General features: G+C 42.7%; 2 protein-coding genes across 3 annotated transcripts in view; one reads left to right on the plus strand and one right to left on the minus strand.

Moving 5' to 3' along the window:
* Window positions 1–4,252: 4,252 nt before the first annotated feature.
* LOC128402332 (uncharacterized) lies at window positions 4,253–11,835 on the minus strand. Its single transcript, XM_053366325.1, has 3 exons — window positions 11,808–11,835; window positions 10,182–10,755; window positions 4,253–4,894 (listed from the first exon to the last, which is right to left on the minus strand). Exons 1-3 carry the CDS (start codon window positions 11,833–11,835, stop codon window positions 4,783–4,785), a joined length of 714 nt encoding a protein of 237 aa, XP_053222300.1. The 3' UTR covers window positions 4,253–4,782.
* The window catches only part of DICER1 (dicer 1, ribonuclease III), a 46,135-nt gene continuing 34,184 nt past the window's right edge, over window positions 10,449–22,399 (plus strand). For both annotated transcript variants that reach the window (XR_008328802.1, XM_053375788.1), the window contains exons 1-3: window positions 10,449–10,555; window positions 20,030–20,096; window positions 21,265–21,360. The gene's annotated coding sequence lies outside the window, so the exon portion shown is untranslated. The remainder of the gene's footprint in view (window positions 10,556–20,029; window positions 20,097–21,264; window positions 21,361–22,399) is intronic.

Genomic DNA, 22,399 nt, shown 5'->3' on the forward strand with positions numbered 1-22,399 from the left:
ATAAAATTGCCCCCCTCAGAGTGCTTATTTCCTGCTAGGTCTTGTTCTCATAAGCAGCAGGTGAAAGCAGTCTGTGTGCACTGTACTACTTCAGCAAAAATAAATCCCTTACGTAGAAAACGTGTCAGGCTAGCACCTGCCTTCTCCCTCACATTCTAATCTTGAAAACTTATCCTGTCCGTGTGGAGCAAAATTCTATTCTATCCCCACAATCGAGTAGTAAGGTTACTGTTTCATTATGCTGTCTTGTGACATCTGTGGCTTATAAAGTTACCAAACTGAAATACCCAAATGGACAAACATCTTGGGAGCTGTGCAGGAGAAACTCCCTCCCTTTACAATGTTACAAGCAACGCCAAGTTTTGCCAAGCAATGCCCAAGATTCCAGGGGTTTTGGCCCTCTTCCGCGGTCTGTGTTCCTTTGGGGAAATGAAGGTGCGGCAGAAAAGTTAGTGACTTTTAAGATATGTGGTTTATTCACATATATGCAAACTAAGTGTAGGTGGGGGGAGTGCAGAAGTTACTGGCAGACAGAGGCACCCCTGCCCTCTCTCACTACCTGCCAGGGTGGTTCTGACCTTTGTTTTCTTGTTCTCATCATACCCTTCTGGCAAGCAACTCCTCCCCTGCTATCCCAAGCCTTGTTTTTTAGAGCCACATTTTTCCTGCAGCACAGTCTGCCAGGGTCCAAGGATTTCTCTGTGGTGTTGGTCATTAACACCTTTTGTCATGCTAATGTCTCTATCCCAGGTGAGGCCCTGGCTTGAAAAGGAAGCTTAGCCTGTATTCTGCAATGGCCTGGAACCTTCTCTTAAATATTCCAAATATTAGCTAGATCCTGACATTCATTCATTTATTAGGGGTTTTTGGGGAGAGGGGGATCCCACAAATTTATAACAATACAGACTGTACAGTGGGATTCACGCTTAGAGCGAGGAGGAAAATTGTGCAACTGGCTCTACCAGTGTTTCCCAAATTTGAGTCTCCAGCTGTTTTTGGACTAAAACTCCCATCATCCCTAGCTAGGAAGACGAGTGGTCAGGAATGATGGGAATTGTAGTCCAAAAGCAGCTGGAGACCCAAGTTTAGGAATCACTGCGGCAGCTAGACTGGTGACTGGGAATGGCTGCCAGGACCACATAACACCGGTCCTGAGAGATCTGCATTGGCTCCCAGTATGTTTCCCAGCACAATTCAAAGTGTTGGTGCTGACCTTTAAAGCCCTAAACGGCCTCGGTCCTGTATACCTGAAGGAGCGTCTCCACCCCCATCGTTCAGTCCAGACACCGAGATCCAGCACCGAGGGCCTTCTGGCGGTTCCCTCATTGCGAGAAGTGAGGTTACAGGGGACCAGGCAGAGGGCCTTCTCGGTAGTGGTGCCCGCCCTGTGGAACACCCTCCCTTCAGATGTGAAGGAAATAAGCAGCCATCTTCTCTTTAAAAGACATCTGAAGGCAGCCCTGTTTAGGGAAGTTTTTAATATTTAATGCTGTATTGTTTTTAACACTGGGCGGAAGCCGCCCAGAGTGGCTGGGGAAACTCAGCCAGATGGGCGGGGTATAAATAATAAATTATTATTATTATTATTATTATTATTATTATTATTATTATTATTATTATCACTGCTCTACCCCATATACAGCCCTGGATTTAGGGAGGTGCAAGCTGTGCTCCCGCACAGGGCACTGAGCCGAGAGGGCACAAAATTGAGAAGATCCATACTTGAAAATATGGGGGCACCAAATTTTGGGCTCTCACAGGGCACCATATTACGAAAAATGACCAAAGCCTGCCCCTGCCCTACTGTCAGATGGCTGGCTCAGTCCTTCCCCTAACAGGTGGACATTTGGAACCTTCCAAATGAGCAGTTGATGATGCCTAGTGGTTCCTTGGAGAAGGGCCTTAGTTCAGTTTATTGTAAAGTGCAAAAGATCCTGGGTTCAGTTCCTAACATCTTCAAGTTGGGTTGGGGGAAAACCTTGCCTGAAACCCTACAGAGCCTTTGGCAGTCAGTGTAGACTAGGGGTAGACAACATAAGGGCATCAAGATCTTGTTGGACACTCAACCTCCATCACTCTTGACCAGCAGTCTAGTGACACCTGGAGGGCAGGCACCCCATTGGGTGCCCCAATGTAGATGATACTCAACTAGATGGAACAATGGTTTGACTCAACCTAAGACAGCATCCTGCGCTCCTAATTCTGCAGGCACCTCTGTCACGTGGAGTCCCATCTGTGCTGCATACTTGTCCATGCTCAATGTGCAGACATTGGGCGAAAGAAGGATTGATTGACCACACAATATGAAGGGTTTGGAGTCAGCAGCATTGCTGTGTGAGTCAGAGCAGAGTATACTGGGCTAGATTTTCTCACCTGCTTTTAAGGCCGCTTGCTACGTTCCTTACCTTCTGCACACAAAGTTGTCCTGTCATCAATTCCTCGTAGACATTAGATGCCCTTTTCTTTGATTTTATTTCCCTCTCTAATCAGCCCACGCTAACAAGAGGCACGGCACGTTCTTTCAGGGGATAAGGCTCCCGCTGTATTTGGTTAATGTTCTGCGACCTTTTAATCTTTTACAGACTTTTTGATGCAGCTCAATGCTAGAATTGATTTTACTCTTCTTTTTCGGGAAGGAGTTCCTGAAGCGGACATCTAGGGCCCGTAAATTCAGGCTGGCATTGTAAAAACCAACGTTACAAAGTGGGAGGCACTGACCTTTTGCAAAAGCGACAGGAGAATGAGAAGGACAACAAGAACAAGATATACAAAAAGCAACCAGCACCTAGTTGCTGCGTTACACTCAGAACTCAGCGTCACTGCCAAATTGAGCCTACAAGCCAGAACAAGCCCAATTAAAATTAATGAACCAAAGAGCCTGTACCTTAGAGAGAGCCTTCTCTCTTCCACATTTGAGATATAAGTGCACACACATTCAATCATTTTACATAATTAAAAATTCCCAGTTTACAGATGGTAATCATGCGGTCTTCAGAGGCCTTTAGTGTGGCCAACGGGAGTGTCCTACCTTCAATTTTCCCCCAACTGGTAGGTGAGCTGGGAGGGAGTGTGGTTGAGATCTTGGCTGTGTCCTGGAAAACCTGCTCCCTGCCTTGCCGGGCTTTCCCACCTTACCTGAGAGGACTGACTCCAGCTACAAAAGCTGAGGCTGCTGAACAGACTCTTGGGCTGGGGGCAATGTTTAAGGGAGGGGGTTGTTGTTGCCGTTATTGACATTATTATTTTTTTGTATTTTTATTTTAGATCTTATTATGATTTATGTGGTAATGGTTCAATTTGGTTGTGTACTTTTGACGTTTTATTTATTGTTTATGACTACTTTTACTATGTTTGTAATTATGTGATTCCCCCCCCCCTTTATGTTGTAAGTTGCCTTGAGCATGGATTTAACTATGGAAAGGTGGCATACAAATAAATTTATGTATGTATTGTGATGATGGGGTGAAGAGTCATGTCTGTAAAAATGAACACTCCACTCCCCATAAGTGTATGTGGAGAGAGAGAAAGAAAGAGAAACAGAATAGTCTAGGCCCCAACCACCTCTGGTTCTAGTCACGCCTACTCAGTGCTTGCTTGCTTGACTGATTGATTGAAGTTTGATTGATTGACATGAAGTTTCTACAGTAAGTGCCACACTTTTAACATGGGGGGGGGGGAGGTGGGGGTCTGCATACTCTTGAGAACCCCCAGAAAAATCACAGCCTAGTGATAAGCCTCCATTGGGGAAATAATGAGGCCACACTTAGTAGTAGTAGTAGATCCATAGATCTCAGGGTAGCTCACAAGATAAAAACAAAATACATAACAAAAACAACAAGAAAGAGCCAAACCAATAACCAATAAACCCCTCCCTCCCACAACACATTTAAAAGGGTATAGGATGTTAATCAGCCAAAGGACTGGTTGAAGAGGAACATTTTTGCTTGGCGCCTAAAGTATTATTATCTGTAAGAAGCACAGAAGTTTTCCATCCCTATAGTTTTCTAACACGATCCCTCCTGTAATAGTGAATTTACCTGTTCTGAACTAAATTGTTTTTCAGGTTGAGAAACATGCCCTGTGTTCTGGCAAAGCCTACCATATCAAATTTCCCAACACCTTGAAGGCAAAAAAACAGGTACAGTGGTACCTTGGTTCTCGAACAGCTTAGTTGTCGAACAAATCGGCTCCCAAACGCCGAAAACACGGAAGTGTTCCGGTTTTCAAACGCTTCTCAGAAGCCCGCGGCTTCCGCTTGAGTGCAGGAAGCTCCTACAGCCAATCGGAAGCCGTGCCTTGGTTTTTGAACGGTTTCGGGAGTCAAACAGCCTCCCAGAACGGATTAAGTTCGAGAACCAAGGTACCACTGTATAATGGAAAATTAAAATGGCAGTTCAGAGTCAGCAACCAGGTGCTGCTGATGTCACCCACTCTCACTTGGTTAAAGCACCGGGATGGAGGAGGGAGTCTCTGTCCAGGGCCTCTTCAAATCAGCTTCCTTCTGCAATGAGGCAGGAGGAATAGAGGAGCACCGTTAAAGAATCCTTATCTCCCTATCACGTCTTTTATCATGGGTCTATAAATCCTCCAGGTTGGCCTTTATCTGAACTTCCTGCACATCATGATAAACCACCTCCTTTGATGGTAGCCTGCAAAGCACTTGCACGGGTTAGTCTTGGGGTTTGTGTGAGTTCCCCCACTCTTCCCACCTTGCTGCTATATTTTACTTTAAAAATACACTGAAGAATTCAAAATTTGCCTGACCTAAGCAGACGCACGGCCTCACATGTTCTGACCAACTCCCACGGCGTACAGCAGAACAGCTGCTCCCCTTCCTTCGGTCTCCTCACAGGACATAATTCTTCTTCCAGCCACGGAGAGCAGAACGATGCCCCTGGAATGAACCACAGATACTTTACAGCTTTAGCGATTAGTACCCGAGCAGCGCTGAAGAAGCGGGTGTAATTTCGGAAACGGATGAAGAATGGCTTTGGTAGTCCCACCTGGTACAGCTCAAAGTGCTAGATGAATGCAAAAAATAAAATAAAAATAAAAGTCTTCCAGCATTTTATCTGCAAACAGAACAGTTGGTACATCTGTGGCTCAGATGTAGGGAACACAGAGGCTCCTTTCTGGTGCAGCACTGATTAGAGCACATTTGCATCGGGACTTTGGAGTCTTCCAATGTTCCCGTATTGGAAGAACATCCATCAGCCCCGTCCAACATGGTCAATGGTTGGTGGGAGTTGTGCTCCCACAGCTTGTGGGCAGGCTGCAGGATTCTTGTGAGACAGCAGGAGCTTCCTTTGAGGTCTGTGAGCCTGGTTAATTTTTCCCATCTCCCCTCATTAAGTGTGAGTTACACTTGACCCACCAAGGCAAGCACAAGCCTCCAGCCATAATTTGAGACCTACCTGTCCCTTCGGCACACCTCCATTTTTGCAGCCCCAACCAGTAGCAACAGGAGGTTGACCTCATGGTGGGCTGAATTCTACTTGGTAGGTTGATGTGCAGGCCTTTCCCCGTATAAACCGTCCTGTACATCATCTGAGGCCCTTATTTGTGTGCCACCTCCATGTGAGGTTCAGAGGGTGGCAACACGAGAATGGGTCATCTCGATAGTGGCTCCCCAATTGTGGAATGCTCTCTCCTGGCGCCTTCATTATATATATATTTAAGTGCCAGGCGAAAACACTCCTCTTCAATCAGGCCTTTGGCTGATTAATATTCTACGGCCTTTTAAATGTGTCTGTGGGAAGGGCGGATATTGTTTGGCTGTTTTGTTTTCAATTATTTACTTGTTTGTGCTGTATTTTATTCTATGAACTGTCCTGAGATCTTATGATGAAGGGTGGTATATAAATTGAATAAATAAATAAAATAAATAAATACTAGTAATACTACATACACCCTTTCCTAGAACATGTCCCTTCTTTTTGATTTGCAGAACATACATTCTTAAATAACCAGCGTTCTGCTCAGATAGGAAAGGAGATGTAATGAAACCAACACTGTTTAGCAACATGGAAACAGTGGTTATTCATAGCCTTTACCAAATCCTCGTTCTTAGGACTGCGGGAAACTGCCCTATACCGAGTGAGACCACTTGTTCATCTAGCTCACCATTGTCTACACCAAGGGTGAGGAACTGCAGGTCTCCAGATCTGGGTGGAATCTTCTACACACATATTAAAAATGCTGTGAAAATGCTCTTAAAAACAAAGTTTTGAAAACTACATTGAATTTGACATCGCTCACTGTTGCTATCTAGTGTCACATTTGTATATTGCACTTTACAACACATTTGCAGCTGTATAGCCGAGTCCCTGGTTTAGTTTCAAAGCCCCCTAGTCCCAGCCAGCATGGCCAGTGGTCATGGATGATGAAAGTTGTAGGTAAAACAAGTGGAGGGGCACAGATCTCCCAGCCCTTATCTCAGGCATGGGGAACATTTGACCCTCCAGATACTGCTAGACTACAACTCCCACCATCCCTGACCATTGGCCATGCCAGCTGGAGCTGATGGAAGTGATGCAGCATCCTCTGGTCCAAAGGTTCCCCACCTCTGCCTTGCTATACTGGCTGGCAGTGGCTCAGGTGTCAGGCAGGAGTCTTCCTCAGCCCTACTGGAAGATGCTGGGGAGTAAAACAAAGACCCTTTGTGGGCAAGGTATGTGATCTGCCATTAAGCTGTGATGGCCCTTCCCCAAGTGATTATACTTGTTCTTCTGTCTGTCTATATAGAAAGCTGGCTCTTTTATAACCTCTCCTTTATCCAAACAAGATTACTGCAATAACGTATATGAAGTGCTCTGAACACTGTAAACATCATATAAATGCCAAATAGTACTATAATCCTTTAAAATTGCATGTTTTTTTTTAAAGGAGATTGGACGATGTACTTCAAATGGCTCTTTAATAGAAAATAAATTTAGCTTAGAAGCTTTCCACTGCAACAAGCACATTGCTAGCCCCTTACTGTTTCCTATGTAAGCCATTGGTTGATATCAAATAATGTGAAACATATAAATGCACAATTTAACAGTATCATTCTTTCCTTTACTAGGTAGTAACTCTTGCCACTGAGTAATTGAGATTTTAATGTTTACATGTGGCTCTTTTAACAGAAATATGGGCGTATGGAGTTCTAAGGCATTTATGTTCCCTTGGATGAGACACTGGAATTTTAGAGGCCCCAGGACAGCTGAAGATGAGACTTGACACTCATCTCATGAACTGAAGGAAGGGAACGCTAACTACACAGTATATAGTATGGTAGTTGGAAGCAGCTGCCAAATCCTTTTCAACCCCCTCAAATGATGTTTAGTCCACGTATCTTCTAAGTTGTCACTGACAGAGCCCCTTCCCCAAATCTAAACATTTTTTCTGTAGACTTCTGCTGGGGTTCTAAATTGTGGAGGGGACCTACACAAATAAAACACACTCCCAAGTGTGTCCCAAGTGTCTTTTTATTAAGTTCTTGCTTCCGTCATTATGTTTTGTTTCCCCAATGCTGAGTATTTGCTGGAGTCTGTTCTGGTCTGTTTCATTATGTAAATTCCTTTTCTGCTTTAAGCTTCAAAAACAAAACAAATCTACAAGGATAGATGCCATATATACAGCTCACAATCTGAAACAAAATCACTTTGACCCACTTAACAACTGATTAGGCATAGGTGGAAATCAGGATACTAGGAAATTATTGATGCTCATAAGATAGGGGCACTCCATTTTACAGTAGAATTTCAGACAAAAACGAAAGGAGTGATTAAGCTCCTGCCTTGACCTGTCACTTTTAAGTGGGTTTGGCTGCAGTTTAAAATTTGTACAGAGAGGGGCTTGCACCATAAGGCTTTGAAGAGACTGCTTTGCAAGTAAATATAATTAGAATCAGGGTACTGGTCCCTTAGGGGCTGAGTAGGTAAAATTATGGATACTGTCCTGTGTGCATTTGCTTGGGAGTTTGCCCCATTGACTATAATGGGATCCAGATTCTTAGAATTGTAGAATTGGAAGTGACTCCCAAGTGTCAGCTAGTTCAACCCCCTGGTATGCAGTAATAACCTGTATTTGAATAAGCATGCTTAAGATCTGCAAACAATAACACACTGAAGATCCCGGGCCCCAGGGAAATTAGACTGGCCTTGACCAGAGCCAGGGTCTTTTCGGCCGTGGCCCCAGCCTGGTGGAACACTCTCCCACGAGAGACTAGGGCCCAGCAGGATTTGATATCTTTCTGGAGGGCCTGCAAGACGGAGCTGTTCCGACAGGCCTTTGGCCAGGGTGCAGTCTGACCTTTTTCCTTTGTATAAGAACAAGCATGAAGGAGGCCTCACAGCCTGTTCACAGGTCCTTATATGATCAGTGAAAACAGTTGGTCCTGGCAAGAAGAAGAAGAAGAAGAGTTTGGATTTGATATCCCGCCTTTCACTCCCCTTCAGGAGTCTCAAAGCGGCTAACATTCTCCTTTCCCTTCCTCCCCCACAACAAACACTCTGTGAGGTGAGTGGGGCTGAGAGACTTCAAAGAAGTGTGACTGGCCCAAGGTCACCCAGCAGCTGCATGTGGAGGAGCGGAGACGCGAACCCGGTTCCACAGATTAGGTGACTACTGCTCTTAACCACTACACCACACTGGCAAGTATTAACTGCTCTGAATCTTAACCTGATAACTGCCGTTTGTCCAGATTTTAATTTGTCTGAATTTAATTTGTCCAGATTTTAATTTGTCTGAATTTATTTCAAGATGTATTTTAATTAATTGATGCTTGTTTTTATGTATACTATGATATTTATATGATGTTAGCCGCTCTGAGCCCAGCCCCGGCCGGGGAGGGCAGGGTACAAATAAAATTTATTATTATTATTAAGCATGTCAACGTACCTTCATATAATGAAGGGCGTTTGTAAGAATGGAATGCACACACACATTGTAGGTAGCTATGCTGCTTCATTAGGAAAAAACAGAAAGCCAGAGTAAATGTTATGACCCCTTTATAAAGATCAACCAAAATTCATAGTTATTAGCCACAATAACAATTTTCTATCTCCATGGTTGGAGGTAGTATACCTGAATGCCGCTTGGCGGGAATCACATATATGGAAAGCACTGTTGCACTAAGGTCTGGCTTTTAAGCTTCCCAAGGTAAGTGGGAGAGGACATCCCAGATAGAAGGAAAGTTTGTATCTCCATCCAATCTCAAAGGCTGGAAGAAATATTTAAGAGTACCTTGTGGGGATGGGGGAGAAGTATTTCCATTTAGGGCCCCATAAGGATGCCGCCAAAATGGAACTGGCTCTTTTGTTCCCACAGGCTTCAACAACGGTAATTTTCAATAACAGATAGGTAGCCGTGTTGGTCTGCCATAGTCAAAACAAAATTTTTTTCCCCTTCCAGTAGCACCTTAAAGACCAACTAAGTTAGTTCTTGGTATGAGCTTTCGTGTGCATGCACACTTCTTCAGATACTTGGGTAATTTTCAATTTAGAGAAAAGGCAAGGGTGTCCTTTTAAAAATGGGCTGGGGTGGGGTTATGGGTTGGTTTGTTTTTTTATGGTTTTTTGCTGCTTTTTAAATTTTTATGCTGTGAGCCCAGGTTATAGGCGCAACAACGTAATGTCGAGGCGTGCTTTTTTATATAACTAGAATACAAAGCTGAAAATGCATGAACTGCAGATAAATGTTATGTTCATTTCCCACATGGTCTGGTCCTTCCCCTGCCCGCCCCCCTAATATTTTTAAGAGGGTCTCTTCTCCATTCTTCAGAGAGTAGCTGTAGGTGGGGAAGCAGAAAAAGCTCCCCCTTTTCTTCCACTCTGCAGTTTCAAATCCAAAATCTTAGGCGCAAAATGCACCTTGGAACAATGGCAGTTTCCAACGCTGACTAGAACTCATGGGACATCCACGCAAGTCAAACTGAATGGTGGCAGATTCAGGGCAGAGCACATAGTCAAACTACAGCAATGCTTCCCAATAACTGCTGCTGGAAGCAACAGGGTCCCGCTTGCGGGTTTCCCAGCAGGGCTTCCCTTGCGCTCCCCTCATTAAGCCAGCGCTCTCGCAACCCGGCACCGCAGCCATCAGCGCACGCGAGCCTCTGCCCAAGCGAAGCCCCGCCCCCTGCCCGTTTACGCTGCCTCCCGCCACCCGATTGGTCCGCCCCTCCACCTTTCACCTCTCACCCGGCCCTCCTCTCCAATCGCGCCCGCCGTTTCATCGGCGCAAACTGAGGCGAGTGTGGTTTCTCTCCTTCTCCCTCTCTCCTGTGCGCTGGTCTACGTATAGCGAAGGCGGCGGCGAGTTCCGGATTCTCAGAACGCTTCTGCGCCAGCAGCGCAGAGTCGGGCCCTATAGGCGGAGGAGGGTGGAGCTCCTTTTGCGTAGGCAGGGGCGGGGAGGAGGCTTGTCCTAACCGGGCCCAGGTGAATGGAGGAGCCTGACAGTTAAAAGAGGCGGAGGCGGCGAAATGGCGGCGGCGGCGGGGGAAGGAGCGGCAGCGGCATAATGAGGCGACGCCTGTAACCGGGGCAGCTCCAGGCTGGGTCCCGCCTGGCAGGTAGGAGGCTCCACCCGGCCCTTCTCCTTCCCTCACAACCCGCTCGCCTCCTGCGCTTGGCTGCTCCTCAACGGGCCTGCCCTGGAGCCCAGCACTTGCCGGGGGGGGGGGCCTTCCCTTTCTTTCTCCCCTCAGCGGAGCTGTGGGCCGCCGCCGGGTGGGAGGAGGAGGAGGAGGAGGAAGGGCGCCTTTGTCTTCCTCTCAGCCTCGCTTTCTCCCTCCCGGTGTCTGCCTATGTCTCGCCCAGGCGGCGCGGTCGGGGCCTCCACTCAGCTTAATCCGCCTCCTTTCCGTTTCCCTAAAGGGGGTGGGCAGCCGTGTCGCCTTTATTTCGCTTTATTTCCTCCTCCCCACGCGCAGCAAGCTTCCTCCCGCTGCTCTTTGTCTCCCCGGGGATATCCCGCTTTCTTCAGTTTGGCGAACTCCCGGGGGGAAGTGGGGTTCAGAATTCCAACGTTTTCTCTATCTATCTATCTATCTATCTATCTATTAATTATCAAATGCTCTTCCCTCTCCGGCCACCCGCCCATGAATCTGAAATGCATCCCCCTTAAGGCTGCGTTCCTTCTCAAGAGTAGATCCACTGGTATTAACGGGGCCCATGTGAGCCATGTGCGCTGAGCGTGATGAACGTTGGATGCAGCTTATAAGTTTCACCCAGCAGTTCCGAGAAAGCACCCGTGCTACTGGCACATTTCTGTCTTAAACACCCGCAGTAATGCCAAATAAAACATCCTGTGTCTTTATTGTTTTAAAAAGAATGGTGGTGCTCGATAAAGCATTTGCTTCCTGTGGAGACAAGTCTTGTTGGAGTCTGTGAGACTCTCTTTCTCTCCATTTTCTTTTTTTAAAAATGAGGTATGGATCAGGCTGTGGAGGGGAGGGATGTTCAGCGCCCATGTGCTCCTACGGGTATAATTCATGAGGCTGCCACACTTTGCATTAAGAGAGCAGCTAGATGTGCTTCCTTGTCTCCCACCTCAGCCAATTGTGTGGGCCATAGCAGGGCAGCAGCAGAAATGGGCTTTCGCAGGCATGTTCTTTTTTCCTCCCAGTTCCTTGTCCTACTTCATCCATTGTCCTTTAGGATTACCAGAACACAATGTCCCAAGAAATAAGGGGTCTCACTATAACACTGTGGGCTTACAGGGGTTTGAATTGAAGTGACTGCCATTGATCCATGTCAACGAGGCTAGAATAAATAAGATATGTCTGGTAACCTCGATTTTTCCTGTGCACGCTGCTGCCTCACGTCTGTTCCGGCTGTCTGTCTCTGCCATTGTTGGGATAACAGGAGGGTTCTTTCTTTTACACACACACACACACACACACACACACACACACTTTAAATTAACTCAGTTTTCTTGGAATAAATACATTTTCCCTTCTCATCCCTCTGTTTGCAACTGAGCAAAAGATGTGAATTTTATTCACTGCTGCTTCTAATGTTTCCCTCATGGCTCCATGAGAAGATTGGAATTGTAACTTCATAGTAAGGGCAAGGTGGTGGTGGGGATTTGTTTACTGTATCAATCAAGCTTTAAGTAACACTAAATAATAAACTGGATGTTTTACTGTGGTAGAGTAATCTTTTGAAAGGCATGATTTTTAAAGCAGAATTCCCTTGATGTATTGTAGCAAATTTTTTGCTCTTGATGAGTGTAAGGAGACACTAATCACATGATGCAGAGGTAGTATTTTATATTCTGTATAATCTTGGCCCATTACAGTCTCAGTAATGGGAAGAAGCTAGCTCTCTTCATGCTCATTATATTTGGGCTGTGCGTTCAATAGTTTGCTATGGAACAGTGATCCTACAGTTTATCCAGTAACATTTCATGAGGTTCTTTGTTCATCCAAGCAACAGTAAAGCAATTTTGCCCCTTGGTAACACTCTACAAGTATTATCCTGATTCACTGCTAATTGTATGTTATGCATTCTCTTCAATATACAGTACCAGCTATCACCTTTAAAGAACTTAAGGGATAAGTGAAATTTCACAGCTTTAACAAAAGTGCCCATTGCTACTGCTGGGGAAGAGGAATTAATTCTTCAGGGGGTTGGACTAGATGATCCTCAGGGTCCCTTCCAACTCTACAGTTCTGATTCCCGTTAACTACAGTTTCTGACACTTGTTGCTGCTTCAAGACCTTTGTCTTTTCACCCTTTGCCTGATAAGAATCTCTGCACCATTATTTCTGCTGCTGCCACCCTGTATTCTTTTCCCATGGGGAAAAGAAGCTTGATTGGTGAGGCAATTTTGGGAAGGCAAAATTACTAGCAGAGAAAGGGTTAATTAATCCCCTTCTTTTTTCCTAACTGCAATTTCAAATGCCATGTTTGTTACAAAGGAAAGGAAAAAGTTGCAGGCAACTCTGTAAAGCAGTCATGGGGAACAGATGATCCTCCAGAAGTTGTTTGATTTCATCTTCCATCATCCTTTGCCAAGTGAAACTGATGGAAATGAGTCTGACAATATATTCAGGGCCACAGGTTCACCACTCTTGATGTTATGTGTAATTTGTCCCTCAGAGTACAGTGGTACCTCGGGTTACATACGCTTCAGGTTACATACGCTTCAGGTTACAGACTCCGCTAACCCAGAAATAGTTCTTCAGGTTAAGAACTTTGCTTCAGGATCAGAACAGAAGTCGTGCTTCAGCGGCGCAGCGGCAGCAGGAGGCCCCATTAGCTAAAGTGGTGCTTCAGGTTAAGAGCAGTTTCAGGTTAAGAACAGACCTCCGGAACGAATGAAGTACGTAACCTGAGGTACTACTGTACAATTCTACACCTTGAAGGGCAAGTTGTGAAGGTTGGAAGAGGTTATAAAGCTTCTTTTTGAGGAAACTATCCAGAAGCCTACTTTCTATGCTGATATAATGACCTGTCACTAGAACTGGCAACCCCATAAGAGCCATAGTATTTGAATGTAAACTGCAGAGAAGTGGATGTAATTGCTAGTGCTATGAATTGGTGGAGGTGGACAGGTGCTGTCAGGACTACAGTCAGAACTATCCATCAGGACTGTGTGATTGTATCCTCCCCAAATTGAAATAAGCCTTTTAGCATTTACTGAAAATATATTAAATGGAAGCTGATTCTTCAACAAGTCAAACTCTAAAACCATCAGAGATCAGTTATGACACTGCCGCAATGTTAAGAATGCCAAAAGAATAATTGCTGAGCTGACTTCACAACCAGAAATGATTAGTCCTTTTAACTATTTCTTTGAACTCTGGTTTCTCTTCAGATCGTATAATTTTTTCACCTTTTATTAACTGTGTACCTTAGTTAGAAAGTTTGGGTATGAGAGTCAAATAATTTTTTTATTTTAAAAAACTGTATTCTACTTTTCTTCTGGAAGGAACTCAAGGCGACTCACAATGAAATAGGATATCTACTAGAAATTCAGTTACAACAAAAAGTATACCAGAGAGCTTCAATATTCTAAGGGCTAGAACACTTGACCCATCTTATGACTATTATTTATTAAATTCATACCCTGCCCTTCCTTTGAATGAGCCCATAAATTATTTTGTGCTTTGAGCTACTTCCTGTGTATCTGAGAGCCCCTAGCTAGATTGGGGTGCATATTTATGGAAAATTACCTGAAATCTTGAGACTTTTATAACATTAGGGATTCTGACCATCTTCTTGTTCTAGGTATTGTGCAAGTTTTTCTTCCTTGCTGTTAAGTTATCGCTTATCCAAACCTTATTTTTATGCAGCACAGGGGATTCCACAATACTTTGGGCAATATATCCAACATCACTAGAATAATCAAATCCTGATATCCAAATAGCAGTTCTAATGCAACCTAGAACTACTTGTCTTCATGCTAATATTTTTAATATAACTTCCTTCGAGGGCATGTGCCCTCAGCCTTTTCACATGTTTCATCCAAAAAATTGATCATCCTTCCGGTTACGTTCTAATTTATAGGTATTATTCAATTCTCTCCACTGCCTATGTCTTTATCTGAAAGGTTGATGAGATGAGGTGAGGCTGAACTGTTCAAACTTTGCCCTCACCTGCCATTCTTGACTGGAGGCAACTTCAGTTGGCCATCTCTTTCTCTGTAAGAGTGGCTCCTACTGTTCTGGGGAATCATGTGCAGCAGTTTCCCTGTCCATGCATTCAGTTTCCCCTCCAGCTTAGGATATGCATGAATATACCTGCTTCTCTGTCTGTATAGTCCCTTGCTGAATCGGGCACATGTTGCAAAGGATATCATTAAAAAAATAGTAATGCCTTAGAATGGCATATTAGACTTGATACAATTCTTTCTGATTGTTGATGCTCCTAGCCAAGAAGTATTCACAGCAGTAGTAACTTGGTGAACATTACCATAGTCCTGTGATTAGTTTTAACTGTTTTTAATACTGAATTTTAAATAGTTGTAACCTGCACTGAGTCTTGGTGGTGAAGGGCAGGTAATAAATGTAATAATAAATGTAATCATTTATATAATAATCATACTGTCAAAGCAGGCATTTTTTTTTAAAAGGCAGGGATGGGGAACATGTGGCCCTCCATATGTTGCTGGTCTACACCCCCATCATCTTGGACCATTGGCCATGTTGGCTGTGACTGATGGAAGTCCAACAGCATATGGAGGGTCACAGGCTCCCCATTCCTCTTTCAAGGGGAAGTTAGAAATTCCACAAGATTGATCCTGTCACAAAGTGGACAGATCAATAAATTACGGTGGTGGTTTTAGAAGATGCTTTTATCTGAAGCAAAACAATGAATGTCATGACAAGTTCATGAACTCTGGTGGTTGCAATCTAAAATCCAAGAGATATATTGGAGAGAAGCAGAGAGCTAGTCAGTGTTCCCAAATTAGGAGTATTATTCACATGCTTCTAACCTTAGCTGAAACTACTTGAGTGGGTGATGGCAATGCAAAATTGGTATTCTGCATCCTGTATTTGGTTTCTGATAGTTTAGCTGTAAGTGGGCCCAGCTAAACTATATCCGTGAGAGTGAGCTCGCTCTCTTCAATCATATGTAACCTTTACAGGGCAAGAGCCATTTAATACATTTCTTTTCTGATCTTGCTTAATTAGGCATGTGGAATAAACCTCCATCCAGTAATTGGAAGTGCTACAACAAACTTTCTGTATTCAAAGAAATTGTTTAACAGCCTATAAGAGCACAGCCAGGAGTGCTTGAGAGGTATATAAAGTGAACGATGTGATTGCAGCTGGAACCTAACAACACACATTTTCTTGAAACTAGGCTCTGGACTATAACTATTACATCAGTTCCAGCCAGGTTGGTAAAGGCTGCTTTAACTGCTACAGTTGAAACAAAAGTCTTCCCCTGTACCTTGAAAATTAACAACAGAATGGCCTGGCACCAAATATGCCAAACGTTGCTTTCACACATAAATGTATATAATTATATATAAATAATATAATTAATGCACTGGCAAAATTTCTGTAGGAAAGAAAATGTGGGAAAATAAACTTTAAAGCACATTTCCTTCAAATTGGCGCAAGGAAATGAACAGAGGTCTGAAGTCTATCCAACCATTTGGATAGATCTCCTGGATATGGAAAAAGGCTTCCACATGTAGACTGACCGTCCTTTCATGCAAGAAGTTTTCATGACTTATGCTCTTAAGGAGCATGCTGAACTCAGTTCTCAAATGTATATGTATATGCTAAGGAGTTTAACAATAAAGTAGAGTGTTTTGAAAACTGAAGTAATATTTTTATTGTCAACATCAAATTAAACACGTATTAACAATTTCTGCTAAAAATGTGTGTTATCAATGTGTCACTTATGTGAATTGTGTATGAGTTCATGCTTATCAAAATAAGAAATAAAGTGTTGCTGACCTGCCCCCCTAGTGGCGACTAGACTGTTTTGGTGTTTCTATCCTAGTTTCTAGCACTTCACCATTTTATCTCAGGGAATGAATGACCGAGATGCCATTGCTGCCCTGATACAACCAGTAGAATGGGAAATGGTGACAATATCTTTAGTCTCCAGACAAGATATGATTATAGCTCCTTTATGGTAAACTTTTGAAGTGCCTTATAAAATTGGGAGCCTTATGAGAATTACTCTAGTGACCCATGTGCTATATGTATGTTATTTCAGGCCTCAACAGTGGATATTGTTTCCCCTGTACAAGAAGATAATTTATAAGTTGCCTTTGGCCTCCAGAAGTTGCTAGATTTGCTCACATTAGCTGCCCAAGTGAGTTCACTCAGGGGAATTCTTCAGCATCCAGATTGCAGTTGATACAAGCTTCTCCAGCTGTATGCAGAAGACTCTTGGTTTGAGCAGGAAACATCCATGAGCTGTAACTGGCTTGATCTCTTGGAGGTTGTTCTGGAGCTGGAAGCTTTCCAGTTGGTGTAGGGGAGGGGTACTGTGTTCGGGGGGGGGGGGAGCTTCCTAAGTTTCAAGACCCATGCCATTCTACAGGTCTGGGACATTTAAGCCCATGTTTAAGAAAATTAGCTAGGGCTGATGATGTCTGCATAGAAAGTGCTTGTTTAAAGGGCTTCCTTGGTGAGAAATGTGGCACAGCCATTCCTTAATGAGTTGAACACACATTTCCTTTGAATAGTTTGGCAGTTTGCCAGCTCCAACTCAGTAGTGTAGAAAAGAGAAGTATATGATTTACATTTATGCAAATCTTGTGTCTGGAAACCACACATAGGCAGCTGCTATGCTCCCATGAAGTAAAAAATGGTTGAGGCTCTGAAAAGACCCCAGCTCTACTATTTGCCTCTAGTGTTGTTATGGAAAAGGAAGCTTATATCAGTGAGTCCTAAGTTTATAAAGTATGGAAAAAACTGACTCTGCAGACCTGACTGCAAGATTAGTCTCAGTTTGGTTTATCACCTTTTTTTTTCTTAAGTGAATGATTTAACAGTTGGAGGGAAAGTGTTAAAGGTATTTCTAGATAGTTTTTGTGTTCAAAATCTCATATTTTGCATTATTATTTGAAAGTAATTGCATCCTGAAAAATCCGGTGCATTTTTTAAAAAAGCTTTTAATGTTAAACTTTGATAGCTTTGGAATTCTAAAATTTAAGTAGGTTTCATTATACTTCAAACTAAGGAGTTGCCAAATTTCAGTGTCTGCATTTTAAAAGACCAGCACTAAGAAGCAATATGGAGCCTTTAACTTTTACAATATTCTTAGAGCATAGGACTTAGTATTATTGGGCATGTATGCTAGGATTAAACTAGCAGTTGCACAAATAAAAACACATTTATATGACACGCATGGCTTTGTACGTACTGTGGTCACACAATCTTTCTCCTTGCATAAAGAACTAAAATGGAAAACAGCATGCTCCGTACTTAGCAGATATTCCTTTTCCTTACATTGGATCTTTATCTGTAAAGTAAATTTACTGGTGAGTGGTGCTGCTTTAGGACCAGGAGTATTGCTTCTGTGAGGCTATGCTTCCTGGCAAATGGTATATGACTTTGACCATCAAACAGAAGCTGGCTGGCTGGCTGGCTGCCTGCCTGCCTGCTGCAACAGGCCTTTTGTCCAGAGGAGAGCACCAACACAATCAACATGGTAATACGATGTAAGCTTGCACTTTCCTACTAGAACTTGGCTCAGTCTTTTGCATGAAGCCTGTCTAGCAGTATGTTAGCTTAGGAACTGAAAGGGCCTGCTGCACCGAGGGCAGCAGTATCCAGTTTATATTTTTCTGTCAGCTACACTTCTACTCTTCTGTTTACACCACTTTTGAGGAAAACTAATGGCCTCCATCTTAATCTTAAATATTTTGGCGATTGAAGTGATGAGTTACCAGTGTCAAGGTGGGATAGACCAATGAAATGTTTCTGTTCGGACAAATGTTCTGATTGTAATGAAAGGCAGCATTACCTTTTATCTTGCCAGGGAAGACTAAATTCTGTTTTAATTCAGTGAAATTTTACAGGATTGAAAGCAACCGCAGAGGTTCTGTGGAAAAAGGAAGCAGGTTTGTGTTCATTGGCATAACCATACCTATTTATTACAGAAACATTGGGCAGAAACTACAGCTGAGATTCCTGTGGTTTCGCCATGGTTTTAGCAAGGGCAGCCATCTGCTGCAAACTTTTCAAGGTCTGGTATCTACTTGGTTTGCAGTGTGGAATAATCAGTTGTCCCACACAATCAGCATGGGATTAATCAGGATGGCAAATCTGTGGTCCTGCAGATATGGTTGGACTGTCATTTCCACGGTGACTGGAGATGATGGGAGCTGGAGTCAAACAACATCTGGAGGGCCACAGGTTCCCCATCCTGCTTTAGCGGGAAGGGTATAATAAATTTATGAGGAAAGAAGATGGTGTAGTCTGACACAAAATAGTGTGTTATGCTGTGTGCTGAATTTCTGTCGCATATTGGGGATATGTTCATTGCAGAAGGACCATCTAAATTGTAATGGTGTTCCATGCCACCCCTTGGTCTGGGTTACAGCTGAGATAGGAAGATTAACAGTTCTGGCTGGATATTTTGTTTTGGTACTTTCCCAATGTGAACCTGAATACCCACACCCCAAAGCTGCTGTTGACAATAGCCTCAATATTCTTCACTGATAGTGAACTGCTTTTTCAACTCCTGTGGATGAATTTTCTCTTGCTCTTTGCTAAATAGGCTGTTTTTGGACTACACAGACTAGAAGCATGCTGTTAAGAATTTGATTTCACTTGGCTAAAATGCATGGGAAATAGAACAGTTAAACTGAAAAGCCTATTAACATTTAATTTTTAAAACCAATAAGTGTCCATTGATTTCTGCACCGTTCTCGTAGTGAAATGGGAAAAGGGTTGTTGATACACTGCCTTGTTTTACATGAAGACACACAAATGGGCAATGGTTATCTGTTTCGTCATTTTTCTCAGTATGTATAATAAATAATGTGGTAGTTGTGTTTGAAATTTGCAATAAAATGGATGCCAGTCACTTCTGCCCTATAGCATAGGGCTGTTTTCAACTAATGAATCCCGTCAATGGAATCCCTGCACAAGGAACTCGGCTTGCGTATCAGGGCCCCCCCCCCCCGTGCCCCCCAAATGGCTTTGGTGGGTCAGGAGAAACCCCAGAACAGCAGATAGCGTGAAGTGGGGAAGACAGTAGGAATCGTTCTGTCTGGCAGAAGGATTGCCTTAGCACAACTTTGAATTCCTCCAAAGTGAATATTAAGTTTCCCTAAGATTTCATTTTCATAGTGACAGCAAGTGAAGTAGAACCAGTTGTAAGCCTAAGTGATGTTAGTGAACAATTATTTTAACAGGTAAAGTAGAAAATAAGCAAATATGTTCAGGCCCTTAAGCTGATCTTTCAGACACTCACTGTCTGCATCCTTGGCCAAAAAGGACTTTTGAAGGGTAATGTGCTGTTCCCCAGAGCTAAACATTAAAATGCAAGGATGAAGAGTATTACATGGTGTGGTTGGGTTTTATTAGTGTTTTTGAAAATGTGCTCTTTTTATTGCCTTCTAGGATATCTAGGTTTGAAACAAAGTTACAGTCTTGGAAACTCTGGATAAGCTCAATATCAAGATTCAAGGTAGAAAAATGCTTACGTGTGCTCCTTAATGCTATGGTGTTAACTTTTAAATGCTACTTGGGGTAGAAGTTCTCATTAAGATTGTTTCCTTTTATTCTGACTTCGTTTTAACTTTTAAAAATGACCTGCTATCAGCATACTATCCCCCCCCCCGAACAGTTCATTCAATACATAAAACGTAAAACTTTGACTCTATATTGTGGTTACCAAATCCTTGATGATTTTTACCAGTATGGATTTTATGTTTATTTTTTTACATTTATAATGTAATGTGGCATGCTGATCTTATTAAATTCTCAAGGATAATTATTTTAAAATGGCATCCATATTTTAGAAAATGATTATATGTATCTCCTACAATGGCTGGGAACCTTGCTGCTGTAGTCATTTTGATAAGTATAAATATACACGTTCTTATCCAACCTGTAGAAAGAGTGGAAGCCATCATCCCTGCTGCTTCATATGTAAAAACAACTCTCTTTTAAAATTAATATTTGTCTTTATTTAATGAAGAATTATTATGCTGGTTTATTGTTGTATATTGGCCAGGTTCACCATTTTTGTATTACTCAATTTATTAACATTATAAAATAAAGCTTGAAGAGTTTATCCTTTTAATAACAACATTTTTCATTTTTATTGGGGTGGTGGAGGAAATATTTGTTCAGGAACTTCTATTATCCCAGGTTCTAGATACAAGGGATTTGTGGTGTAACACAGGGCTTACCCTGATAATTTTCTTTACTTAGCTTTAAAGCTCTCAAATCTAGCAAAAACTATTTAGGGTCAATATGGTCACTTAATGCATTATTTCTTCCCCTTCCTGCATATGTGGCTCCTTATACAGGAGTTCCTTTGTGTCTTTCCATCCTCTACCTTGTCAGCCCTCTCAAAAAATGACATTTTGGGTTGCAGGGACGGCTGGCACATCCAAAGATGGATTGAACTAACTCTTTTCTCTCCACCCCTTATTGTTTTTATAACGCTTTATTTCAAATTTAATTACACAGTTTATGTACACCAGTTAACTGAGTATCATAAATTGTTTGTTCTAAAGAGAAACTACAAATAGAAATCCACTTTTGACTGAAATCTTGAATGGAATCTTATTCTTAATATTTGTAACAGTATTTTAGCTCTTCACTAACAATTTTCTTATATTGAGCAGGAGCTGAGCAGCAATGTGGTTAGCCTCGAAGCAGATATAATGGTGTCAAAATGCAGTTCAGAGAACATATACTTAGAGGGCACAGAAACTAATATGGTAAGTCTGTATCTAATTCAATCAGAAATCACTATCTTTTTAAATAATCTACGTAATGCCGGCATTTCTTTGGAAGAAAACTTCAAATCACATTGCTCAATTTCTCTTACGACTATTGGGAGGGATTCACCATTGGGCTCTTCTGATTGTTCCATCAGCACAAACATTTCAGCTTGCCATCAGAACCAGAGGCGTCGCTCAACAGCAGTAGCGAGTAGACCCCCATCACACCCGTGCCTCCATCCCCTCAAGCTTCCAAACCCTTTTATGGGATCGTTTGCCTTTGGGGAGATATGCCAGGGGTGCCGCTGAGTCCCCAGCACCCAAAACTTCCTTTTGGGGTTTTTTCCGGAGCTCACAGCACCTTTGTGAAGCTCCAATCTCCTGTTGAGCTCGGATTTCCCCGGAGAGGTTAAATCCACGTACGAAATGGCCCATGCAGCACCCATATTTTTTGGAATTGCTGTATATTGCTAATAATTCTAAAACAAAAGTTTTTGGGTTTATGAAAAAGCAATCTATATTGTGTTAAATTGAGGAGTTTAGTTTTGAAACTTTATATACGACTTATTATTAAAGTGGTGATAGTACTATGTTTATTGGTTCATAGCTTTTTCAATATCTAGGTTTTCTTTTCTGTACAGAGGAAACTGGTATAATTAAGTACTTGCAACATACTTGTTTGGAGTTAATGCCCCCTTAAAATAAAATCAAAACCGGTATAAAGAGAATTGAACTAATGCAAAGCACAAAATATATGTATGACTTTATATTGAGCTTTGTCCATGAACTCTGTTCTTGTGGCAGCTGGAAGTTAATATCACTATTTACCAGTGTGTGGCCTATATCTTAACAATGGTTAAGGGATCAGGTAGGGTAAAGCAATTGCAAACTATCTTCCCCCTTTGTCAAGCATTATTTCTCTCAATACCTTCACATAGAATTTGCACTCTAGGCAGAGATTGGATAAGGTGGTGATGTGGCTTATCCTGCAATTTCACCAATGCAGTTAGAGGTGATACCTATTTTGATCTTGTTT

The sequence above is a fragment of the Podarcis raffonei genome, chromosome 1 (genome assembly GCF_027172205.1).
Source record: "Podarcis raffonei isolate rPodRaf1 chromosome 1, rPodRaf1.pri, whole genome shotgun sequence".
NCBI classification, from domain to species: domain Eukaryota; kingdom Metazoa; phylum Chordata; class Lepidosauria; order Squamata; family Lacertidae; genus Podarcis; species Podarcis raffonei.

What these genes read in the sequence shown, in the direction of transcription:
- LOC128402332 (XM_053366325.1), bottom strand. Translation starts at nt 11,835, where the DNA reads ATGGCAGAGACAGACAGCCGGAACAGAC. An exon ending in GACAGACAGCCGGAACAGAC is followed by an intron (nt 10,756 to 11,807) that starts GTGAGGCAGCAG and finishes AGCGAGGCTGAG; the next exon opens with AGGAAGACAAAGGCGCCCTT. An exon ending in CGATTGGAGAGGAGGGCCGG is followed by an intron (nt 4,895 to 10,181) that starts GTGAGAGGTGAA and finishes GGTTCATTCCAG; the next exon opens with GGGCATCGTTCTGCTCTCCG.